The following is a 12,004-nucleotide window of genomic DNA, read 5'->3' on the forward strand; positions in this document are numbered from 1 at the left end:
TATAAGATATTAATAAATGTGGAAACTGAGGCATGAAGAAAGTAAGCAGACTGCCAGAGCTCCCAAGTAAAGGGGCTAAGACTCTAACCATGGCCCCTTGCAAAACTACTTCCTTGATATCAACTAAGTACTTTAGACATAGTCTAAATACATCTTTAACATGGCTTTTAAAGCTGAAAGTGTTTAAGATTTGTAGTCCTTTACTCAAAATGGTTTTGACTTTCACACACATGATGATTCGGTAATAAAGCCTGGGCACTCACACTATGAGGGTCAGAGCAGGAGATCCCAGGAAAACCTCTGAGCAGTAGGCTGTTACCTGGCAGATGTGTGTCTTCTCTGCTCTGAGCACATAACTGAAAGAGAGTTAACAGTAAGTCCTCCGAGGACGGCATTAGCAAGGACCCTGTTGCGGAGCTGAAATAGTCATAGACCACATCGCAGGTGGAAGACAATGAAGAGTCAATGTTTTCAGCATCTGACAATTCCTTTACTTTGGATAAAGTTTCATGAAGTTTAACAATAATTCTTTCAACATATACTTCTCCAATCAAGTAATCTAGAGGGGAAAAAATCACAAACAATACAAAATATTAGCAGTATAATTCTGAATACCGTACTTTGGGTTAACTACCCCTTGAGTCTATCTTTAAAAAAAAAAAAAAGGTGCGGCCCAGCCAGGCATGGCTCAACTGTTGAGTATTGACCTAGGATCCAGGAGATTGTGGTTCGATGCCTGGTCAGGGCATATGCCCGGGTTGCAGGCTTGATCCCCAGTAGGGGGAGTGCAGGAGGCAGCCGATCAATGACTCTCTCATCATTGATGTTTCTCTCTCTCTCCCCCTCTCCCTCTCTCTGAAATCAATAAAGATATATTTAAAGAAAAAAAAGGTGCCTGTGGATTAAACAAAAGAAAGTCACACCAGCAGGTCAAACTGTTCTGACAGAAAAGCCCCCATGTGAAAAAGCAGCTCTACGTTAAACTTAATAAGCAGTGTTCCACAAAATTAGGGCGAAGAGCTTTGCTCAATTCAAAGCCCTTTAGTATAAAAAACTGAAAATATTTAATGTCATCCAAATCATGCTACCACGATTAATAAACATTTAGGACACTTACAAGATTAAGGTATTTTAACGATTTATGTCTTATTCTCAACCAATAACATGAACTCAGCTGCATGAGATCCCCCCAAACCGACAGGGTTATTCCCTCCTGGAAAACAGAAGCTGGATCTCTGCCTACCATTCGTAACATGCTGGGATAACACCATGCTTAAAAGAGCCCATCTTTCTGAGAAGTAAGGTTCAGAAGTCACTGTAGATTCCAAGTCCTCGCTGCAAAGATGATCTGCCAAGGCGACCAATTTCTCTCCAAGGATATCTCCTTTCAGCCAAGAGACTACTAAAGCGTGTTTATCTGAACTAGAACATGCCTAAAATCATACAATTAATGCAACAGTTAGAAGCAAGATAAAAAGGTCTACTTGCCTGAAGGATTACTTGCACCACATCACATGCCTCCCTTCACCACAGGCCCAGCACCATGTCCCTCTCTCCTCCTCGGGTCTAAGGCTGGGGTCTCCATCCCCACTAAGCCTTGCTCACTGCACTCCACTTTCCTCATCCATCTCCCCAACCACAACTACCCTTCTCTCCACACGTCACAATCCTGTCTGCCTTAGGAACTGCCCCATCCTCTCCTGCCCGCTCATAGTCATCACTTTCTCTGATTCTCTAAAGCACTTACTCGACCGTATTATTATTTATGTTTCGTCTGTGTGTGCCTTGTTTCCAATGAGACTGTCAGTTTCTTGAGAGCAGAGACTGTCTTAAACTTCTTTGAGACCTAGCAACACTGTGGACATGCTCGGTAACAAATGGCTGAACTCTGAGGACAGATTTTTTTAATGCCCTATAGACACTCAATTTTTGTTCATTAATTTTTGCTAAAGTTAAAGAAAAGTTAATATATAATAGTGGTAAATAACTTCAACATGAATAATGGGATTTATTATTATTTCCACAAATTCTTTGAAATAGTTACTAGGGCCAGATATCTGACAGCAACTGGTTTATTTTCATGGGGTGGGGAAGCAAGAAAAAAAAGTGTAAATCCACCCCCAAGAGCATGCTGATCCATGTTCCCAGAGCTTCTTTTGCTTTAAGGGCTGAGAAGAAAGGAATTTGCAACTTGGTTCATTTCAAAGCAATCTAGGAAAAAAAAAAAAATCCAAGTGTGGATTGGGTGATGCCTGAAAACTGCTTATCCTTTTACTTAAAAAATTAGAGGTAAATGGGGCACATCTGTAATACTCTCAACAAAGATTAAAAAGAATTGTAGGTGACCAGAGCTTTTACTTCAGCCCAAGCTTTACCACTATTCTGCCTTTACGACCTTAGACAAATCTTTTTTTTTTTTTAAACTGTCACCGACGATGTGTTTTTATTGATTTTTGGGGAGGAGGAGAGGGAGAAACATGAATGTGAGAGAAACATCGATCAGTTGCCTCCTGTACACGGACCGACCAGGGATCGAACCCGAAACCTAGGTATGTGTCCTGATGAGGAGTTGGGAGTTGAACCCACAACCTTTTGGTGTATAGGATGATGCTTCAATCAACTGAGCCACCCAGCCAGGGCTTTTTTTTTAATTGATTGATTTTAGAGCAAGAGGAAGCAGCGGTGGTGACGGAGGACAGACAAACATCGAATTGTTGCTCCACTTATTTAAACATTCACTGGTTGATTCTTCTATGTGCCCTGACTGGGGATCAAACCTGCAACCTTGGTATATCAGGGTGATGCTCTAATCAACTGAGCTACCCAGCCACAGCTGTACCATAATTTTAAAAGACACAAAAACACTTGTAAATTAAAGAGTTATCTGTGTAAAACTTAAAAATAATCCAAAAACGCTAAAAAAAATTTGGGTCACTAGTCATAACATTTCTATGGTTGGAAACTTGTTACTTCTATTATCTACACCTCACTAGAAAAGACTACTTAAGCCTTTTTTTAACTTCCCAGGCTGTCTGTGCTCTGTGACTTACTCTCATCATTCTCACTACCACCTACTTATTCAGTCTGGTGGCTCTGAGGCTGGAACCTGGGTCAATCCATTTACATGGAAGGTAACTAGGGTTAGAGCAGGCACCTGGAGACTTTGTCTGAAAAATAAAATCTGCAAGGGAAGAAACCCTGGGGCATCGAGAGCCTGTTCACTCCTCCTGACCTTCCAAACAGGACACTACTATAGGAAGGCAAGCACCGAATGTCCTCCCCAGTTATGGGGAGTTACAGGAACCAGGACGTCCCCGAGCACAGACCCCTGCCCACATTCCAAAGTGTGGCTGTGACTGGAATGTTAACTTTCCTATACCCATAAACACAGAAAGAAAAAATGCAATCCCCAAGATACCTTTTCAATAACCTGAAGAAGCGAATTCCATTTCAGATCCACCTGAAAGAAGAAAAGTGAGAAATAATCTCTGGAAGGAACAGTAAACATTTAAAAGTCAATGAAGTAGCCATGTAACCACTGCAAAAATAAAACTTTTTCAGCTCATTCAACTTTAAAGGATGGACTGACTGAAAGCACTGACCCTTTTATTTCCAAGCTCTTGTCCTGCTCACACATTTAATGAACACCCACCCGAAGTCTCTCACATTTCCCAAACCACGGTCGGCACACTGCTTGTCTTCAGACACAATCCAATCACCACCCAAAGGACTCACTCTCATCGGTGCTGGTTTTTCAAACCATTAGTTTGAAAAGAAAGATGATTAATACCTCGGTCAGGTCATCTAAGACATCTTTTCTCTCCTTATCATCCTCGCAGCAGCGGAGGGCACTGTACAAAATGTCCACCAAGAAACCGGCATCCTTCCTTCGGTCTTCATTCAGCCAACCGATTACTTTCTGGTACAGAAACTGCACTGCGGGACTCTTCTGTATGAGTCTGGCTATCTCAGGAGGCTTGGGTTTGGTGGCAGTCTGCTTTTCATCGCCCAGCAGCATCTCAAACACTTGGGTTGAAGAGAAGGAATTGAGCAGAGTAGAAAGGAACCAGAGATGCTGCTCTGACTTCTGTTTGTTGACATAATTAATGCTCAGCTCTGCTAGTCTGCAGACTAAGTCTTCCAGGGGTTTCCTCCGTAGTGGAGATAAGTCTGAGCAGGTAGCGGAGGCAGGAGGCTCAGCCACTAATGCACGACACTCACTGTTCTCTCCTCCTGAGGAGACACACATCTCACTCTCTCTGCTACTTTCAGGCATCTCATCAGCAAATCTAACCCCACCCGTTTTTTTTTTATTTGACTTCAATGAGCTCTTTGGCTTCTGAAGGACCTGTAATAGGTTAGATACACCCGACACAGACTTAGCATCTGCTTCTGGCTTGTTGATTTTCTCGAAACAGATCTCTGACAGTTTTTCCCAGAAATTCAGCAACACTTTCTCCAAGTTTTGAGTGGTTTTATCATCTTTCTCCATATCTGCTTTGGCTTCCCAAGAACTTAAGGTTTCTGCTAAATACTCAAATAATTGCCCATCTTGCAATTTTGGGTCTTTGAGAACTGTGTTAATCAGAGGAATCAACTGAAAGAGAAGGTGAAATAGAAAAGTTTCATTTTCAGGAGAAATAAAATTTAAACAAAGTATGTGTAAAACATTACAAATTTTCATATTTAATAAATGAAAAACATGGATTTTCCCCCAGAACTCTGAAAAGGATTAACTTGAAAATCATTTTCGTATCATATAAACAGCTTAATGACTTCACTGGATTCCTCTGAATTACTTTGTTTTTATGATATAATTGACCAAGATCATTGGTCATTAACAAATAATAGTTTTGTCTGCATCTTCGGAAGTTTTGACTTTTTGCCTTTTTTTAAAGCCACAGAGGATGAAAGAGTTCAGAACCCTTTTATTAAATTACAAAGAGGAGGTAGCTATGAGACACCAGGAGGATCTGGGCTTCTATCTTGCCAACTGACTTCCTACCACAGGAGCATGTTCCAGAACCTGCTCTCATCACTGGCTCCAAAAGCCAAGCACAACTGTTCATGAAAGGATACGTATACTTGATTAGTTTAGAAATAATAAGATAATTGTTGCATCATTTAAACTTAATACAAAAGATCCCAACAGCATCTTCTAAACTGTTTTGCGTTTCAACTCTAAAACAGGCAGAGTGTGTACATCCAAAGATCAGTCCTCAGGCAGGAAGGCACTATACTATCCTGCTGGCACTGTGAAACCTTTACGAGGAAGGCTAATCAGTAAGAATGGCAACAAGACATGGTGACCTTGGAGCATGGTTCTTACGCCAGTGTGACAGCGCACTGGTGATTCCCACACCGCACATACCTGGTCGCTGACGAGCATCTGCTGCATCTCTTCCTCACCTAAACTCTGCTGCATTATAAAACGTAAGCATTCAAAAAAAGCAGATGTCACTGCTGAGCACTCTGAGAAGCTGGTTTTGATTCTCTCGGTTGACAGCCTGAGAAATAAGAAGTAACCATGGCTGACTCTTTCATCAAAGAGAACACAAGCAACCCAGAAACACCAAAGTCAAGTCACAGGAAAAGCATCCGTTTTTAAAAGTAAAAATCTTACACTGAAAACTAAGACCAAACAACAGAAATACAGCATGATTACAATGTAAACTTGAAGAACTGGGAAGATTTAAATAAGACAATTATGTATACGTCATTCTACCCAGCTGTGAAAACAGCAGCAATCTCTTTTGCTTTAAAGATCAAGACTTTGAATTCCTTACCCTGCAACCAGAGAGGTGAGGAAGCTTCTGAAGAAGTCCAGCCTTGGGTCTGTGATGGACTGTGGGAGCTTGCTGATAAATGGCAGAAGATAGGGATATATGACAGTGGCCAGACCCCGACCACCCTCACGAACCACAGCTGACAGCTTGGGAAACACACTTTTTTTTGCATTTACATGAAGCCAACAGTCCTAACCAAAGAAAAGATTATAGTAATTAAGATTACAAATATACTTTTCCCAATTAACAGAGAAGACACATAGTTCTCAAAAAATAAAAATTAAGTGTTCCACCTAAAGAGGCTAACATTTCATTGCCATTAAAATCTAAACTCTGAAATTATAAGAAATGTATTACATGTATCCTCCAGGCTTCCAGGATAATATTCATCAGAAATAATTACATATTTTATTTATTATTTATTTATTTATTTACCCTCCCCCAAGGACACTTTTTGCATTGCTTTTCAGAGAGTGGAAAGGAGGGATGGGGTGGGGGGGAGGGGGAGAGAGAGAGAAAGAAACATCAATGTGAGAGACACACATTGACTGGTTGCCTCCCACATGTGCCCCCACCTGGGCAGAGGATTGAGCCTGCAACCAAGGTACGTGCCCTTGGCTGGAACTGAACCTGGAACCCTTTAATCCACAGACCAATGCTCTGACCACTGAGCCAAACAGGCCAGGGCCAGAAATAATTACTTAAGTTAAATAAAGTATTTCCATAAAAACTGCTTTCTAAAAGGGACAGCAAAATTAATCTTAAATATAAGATTCTGATTAGCTTACTTCAATAGGCCCCATAAAAATGAGTGATTCTGGCTAAAATGAAAGTAAATAAAACCTCTTTACCATTTTATAGTCAGTTTACAATTTACACCAAGTTTTGGATTAAGTATTTCATTTCCAAGAAAGAATTTTTCCAGTAAGTTTTAGATATTATAAGCTAATAGGCTCTCTCCAAGACAAGTGTTCCCGGATACACTAAGCGTACCTCTCTTACATACCTCAATAGTGGTAAGTGTATAGAGTACAGCTTCCCAGAGAGCAGGGCACACAATGGGGTCACTGTCATCAATGCTAAGTAGGACAGATGAGCTCACTTTTGATGCTTCATCTTTCATCAAGTGTGGAATACGCTGGCACAAAGCAGAAACTAACTCGAAATAAGCTGAGCGGATCTAAAAGAAGAAATAGAAGCCACGTTAAGTTAAAGTCAAGCGACACCATGATAAGCTTTTATTAATGGGAAGGGTAGACAGGCCATTCATACTAATCCTGCCATTAACGAAACTAAAAAAGCTACAGAAATACTTTAAAGAATCGCTTTAAGAGTGCTGAGTGACTGAGAAGCTGAAGGTGAAGGCAGAGAGAGTTCAACTTCGCATCTCTGTGGCTGAAGAAAACACACATCCTCCCTCGTGCAGGACCCTTCACCTGGGGCTGTGGATTATTCCCACAGACACACCAGCAGCACAGCCTTAAATAGAGCCAGACCTCAATATCGTACCCTGAGCCACTACAGGAGAAACCAAATATAACACAGAGATCTAAGACCTTAAATCTTAGAATTACCAGTTACAAACTCCTTATCAACAAGGCTTATTATAGTTAACAAGAGTTAAAAAAAACTTGAGAGAACAGAATATGAGAAAAGGCACAGATCTGAAAAAGTACAATTGCTAACCTAAATATAAATAATAATAAAAGCTCCATTCAAAAAAATTATCTTCCAAGTAGCATGAAAAGACAAAAAGGCAAAAACACCAAGGAGAGCATAAGAGACACAGACAAAGAGAGTGAGAAAATTAATATATGTCATTAGAATCCCAAAGGGAGAGAGAAGAGGGAATGAGGCAAAAAAGCTATCTGGAGAGGTAAAACTGAGCATTATGTAAGAACCAATGAAATACACCAATCTACAGATTCAAAAAGTCCAACACATCCCAAGCAGGAAAATATATAAACAAGCAGGTTAGAGAAGAAACACAAAAATCTGAAAAGCTTATGAAGAGATGCTAAAAGTCACTTGGAATAACTGAAGTCAAACAGAGAGATAATTCCTATTAGACCAACATTAGGAAGATGCACGACTATAAGACTATAGACTGTAAGACTGCACAGGACTCATCATGTGCTGACAGTCACATCTAGACTAACACAGCCGTTCAGGTGAGCAATCCAGCACCGCTTCAGAAAACTTAGTACGTGTGCATTTACTCTTGGCTCAGCAACTGAGAGATTTTTGGAAAAAGAAACTCACAGATCTGAGGATACATGAATGAAGATGTTGGCTGATGCATTAACTGTGAGGGTGAGGACTAGAGGAGTCACAGGGTGTCTATCACTGGGGCAATGGGCAGGTAAATAGAATGGAGGCACACTTCTGAACACTACACAGCAGTTAGAAGCCATGGACACACATATAGGAACATGATGAATTTAAAGTATTTTTTTTAAAGTACTATGTAAAAAGCAATAAATGGGATATAATACAACATAATGCCACCTATGTGAATTAAAAGCACAAGTAAGAATTCGTGTGAGATGAGCTCCATTCAGGCGTGACCTCGAGTGATTTCCATTAATGAATCAACAATATATATTAAATAAGGTGTCTTTAAACAGACATAAAAAACAAGATTGTGTATGAACCAACAGACAAAAATGCTGTGACCAGAGACTCACTAGAACTTAATCCTGTACTTCCCTCCCCTAAGAGCATGCGTCAGCATTCGCTAGTTCAGTGGTTGTGAGCCTCTAGGGAACAGTTACCACGAATAACAAGAACTGACTACACAAGGAGATACACATTAAGAACATTCAGGATGGTCACCTGGTGGGGTTGGAGAATGGAGACCGAAACAGAACGGAAAACAAACAGACATCAACGAGAAGAGCCTAGCCCACGCCCCGTGGTAAGGCGCCAGGAGGGGAGGAGAGATCATTCAACTGACTCTGAAATTTAGATAATTAAATAAAAAAGTGAAAATGCAATAACATTCTGGTAAGAGACGCAATTCAGTCCCACCACAGAGATGTATTTGTGGAGTTTTAAACATAAACAATAAACATAAAGCATAAACATAAACTAGCAAGATCAGGGGGAAAAGAGAAACCAGAGAAAGGTCTTAAAATAAAAACTAAGATACCTGAGGTATACTGTGTTTTCCATACTTCCAAAATTTATTCTGTGACAGAAGAGACTTAAATTTCTCCTCCAGAGATTCAAGCTCATTATCAGGTAGGAGGCAAAGCAATTTCTTTAATGCCAATAAGGAACAGGTTACAACACGATAGAATTTAGCTTCTCTCTCTTCCTCTGGAACAGTTCTCATTATGAAAAGAAAACAAATACGTATTAGGATTGAGTATAAGCCAAACCACACATCTGGCACTTCTATTTAAATGCTGCATCATTAAATACCTACCAAAGTTGCTTTATATCTATATTCTATCCTTCCTGTGCCAACCCCTCCGCAAAATACATTCACAGAATTTCCATCACATAGTTTTCACATAGCACCAGGTGAAAGTAATGAAAGCCACAGCTGAGGAAGGTACAGGTGCACTGCTCTCCGAAGCAGTTAACACGATGAGCCTCAGTAACTGTGTCTGTGCATCTAAAATTACTTTCCCAGTGGACTCTTTACGCTGTGGTTAGAACATAACAAAGTAAAGGGAGTCAGGGCACATGCCCGGGTTGTGGGCTCGATTCCCAGTCGCGGGCATGCAGGAGGCAGCAGATCAATGATGGCCCTCTCATCATTGATGTTTCAAATGTCTCTCTCCCTCTCCCTTCCTTTCTCTGAATCAATAAAGATACATTTAAAAAAAAAAAAAAAAGTAAAGGGAGCATTTTACTACTCTTTCAGTAGAACTGTTCATAGTTCAACTCTTTTCAACCACACCTTAGGATGGTCCCACTATGACTGTCAAAAGGTGAATGTGGGAAGAATCTAAAAGCATCTCTTTGTAAACAAACAAATATGTGGCTCCCAGATCACTCAACTTAAACAGCAGGATGACTTGCAAGGAGCACTTACAACAGCACCTGCACACAGCACTGTAGCACATCTTTTTATCTTTACATTTAGCATCCCCTTTAAAATGTCACATGAAAATGATTACCTTATGACCCAGGAGTGGAACAAGCCCTTAAAGTGAGTTACACAGGTACGACTTACTGTGGGTCACTGAGGGAGTTGGGTGTTTCCTTTATCAGATGATCCTGCAGCACCTGCAGAGGGGACAACCCAAGCCTTGAGATTTTATTGAATTGCAATAGTGACCAGACAGAGCATAAACCTCATCTTACCGAAAAGTTTTACCCCTACCCCACCAAAGCAGCTAAATTAAGTGGCAAAACTAAAAGGTTTGAACTTTACTAATTTTTCTTTCCCTACCATCCCCAAGATTGGCTGCTACTGGGATTGAGGAGGTTAGGGAACTTCTCCAAACACCTGCAGTTTCCATCAGGAATCGTCCCCTACACCCTCCTAGCCTCTGGCTTCTCCATCCCTCTTGCACACTGAGGTGAAGTGTATGGACTACCTGGTTAGTAAGTCTGAAGAGAAATAAGCCCTGCTTTCCTCTCCCTTCTTTTTGAGCCCCTCCCTGCTCAAAGAGAGGAACACAAGGGCTAGATTCCCTTTGAAATGCTGGATAAGTCTGCTTACTTGTGGGGTACAGTGCAAGTGAGAACGCTGTTCCAGTATCAACTCTACCAGCAGTAACAGGAGGTGACATTTACTGATCTTTTCCACATGCAGATAGTGCTCTGAGCACATTTTATACATCACCTAGATTAATCCTCACTACTACTCAATGAAGCACAAGCTAATGACCATGTAACAGAGGAGGAAGCGGACGTAAAGAAACTGGGAAGGTAATACATCTGACTGATGGGAGAGGGGCCCTGGAACTCCATGGTATCACCCAGAGCCCATGTTCTTACAGACATTATAACCAAGAACCCAGAATGTGTATCATATGCTGTCTCTAAGTCTGCTATTTTGATCTTCATTTGCCTAACTCCTCCCTAATAAGTTGGTTTTGTACTTGGAAAGTTCAAACCCAGTACCTGCGATGAACTGGGACATGGACAACTAAAGGGAAACTAGCAAGGAGGAAATAATCCACATATTCAGTGATCAGTTATCCATCCCTTATAAAGCCAGTAACAAAAACCAAACAAAGATGATGAACGGCCAAATTAGTTGTCTCAAAATCCATTTTCTAAAACTTAATATCCAAACTCACGACACTTCACTTTCATAAGTTACATGATATTTAAATAAACTGATGATTCTGAGCCTGTAGCTGGTTAGAGAACCCCCTTTGAGAAGATGATTAAAGGTACAAGTCCTCTCCCTGAAAGACAAGCTTGCTGCACCTGAGGAATGAGGACGGGAAGAACCAAGAACCTAAATGGGGAAGGAGCATGCCCATGCAGGCATGTGGGAGAGGTGTGGGGAAGGGACCAGGTCATGAAGAGCCTGGTGTCCAGACTGTAAAGACAATGGGGAACCAGAGGAAAGCTGACTAACTGAAAAGAAGAAGGGAGGAGTGAGGGACAGACAGGGGCTATGGAAACAAAGGAGTGCTACATGGGAATGAACACAGCACATTTTTAAATCCCTTAATTTCCTCCCCACTCACAGTCCATCTGCTTCTATTTCATGTAACAGTAAGAAGCTTGGTCCTCTGTCTTCGCCTATCAGTATCTCAGGAAGAGCAGACAGGACGTGAGACTGAGGAAAACAGGGCTCCACGCAGATAAACAAAAAGCCACAGAAGTTAGGCCTGACACCAGCCTGGCAAAAGTGCTGGCCAAGAGTTGAAGAAACTTTCATATGCATTAATGGGATATAGATTTGTATGGCCATTTGAAGGGCAATTTATCAATATCTATAAAAATTTGAAATGTTCGTATCCTTTCACACAGCAAATGGTGACTAAAAGTGCTGGCAATTATTCCTCCCACGAAGTGTGAGGAGATCTATTCACAAATGTTCACTAAAGCAGTGTCTGTTTACCAAAAAAACTGTATATTTTAAAAACAAATGTATATTTTAAGAAGTTAACTAAACTGTGGTCTATCCATACAAAGGAATAAGAGAGAGCTAGCAGAAAGAGTGAAGTAGGTCTGTAGACATGTGTTAATATGGACATATGGGGAAATAAGTTTAGGTTGAATTTTCAGATGTATTCTTTTTT

General features: G+C 40.8%; 1 protein-coding gene across 2 annotated transcripts in view; it reads right to left on the minus strand.

The window, feature by feature from the left end:
- The window catches only part of LTN1 (listerin E3 ubiquitin protein ligase 1), a 46,066-nt gene that overhangs the window by 28,301 nt on the left and 5,761 nt on the right, over positions 1-12,004 (minus strand). For both annotated transcript variants that reach the window (XR_013998099.1, XM_081163024.1), the window contains exons 5-13: positions 9,973-10,025; positions 8,938-9,118; positions 6,793-6,966; positions 5,787-5,977; positions 5,372-5,507; positions 3,791-4,597; positions 3,419-3,460; positions 1,244-1,433; positions 320-559 (exon numbers count right to left, since the gene is read on the minus strand). Coding sequence is in view for 1 of the 2 variants with exons in the window: in XM_081163024.1 (XP_081019150.1) it covers positions 320-559; positions 1,244-1,433; positions 3,419-3,460; positions 3,791-4,597; positions 5,372-5,507; positions 5,787-5,977; positions 6,793-6,966; positions 8,938-9,118; positions 9,973-10,025 (2,014 nt within the window). In the remaining variant the exon portion in view is untranslated. The remainder of the gene's footprint in view (positions 1-319; positions 560-1,243; positions 1,434-3,418; positions 3,461-3,790; positions 4,598-5,371; positions 5,508-5,786; positions 5,978-6,792; positions 6,967-8,937; positions 9,119-9,972; positions 10,026-12,004) is intronic.

Source organism: Miniopterus schreibersii, assembly GCF_964146895.1.
Source record: "Miniopterus schreibersii genome assembly, contig: HAP1_SCAFFOLD_145, whole genome shotgun sequence".
Taxonomy (NCBI): domain Eukaryota; kingdom Metazoa; phylum Chordata; class Mammalia; order Chiroptera; family Miniopteridae; genus Miniopterus; species Miniopterus schreibersii.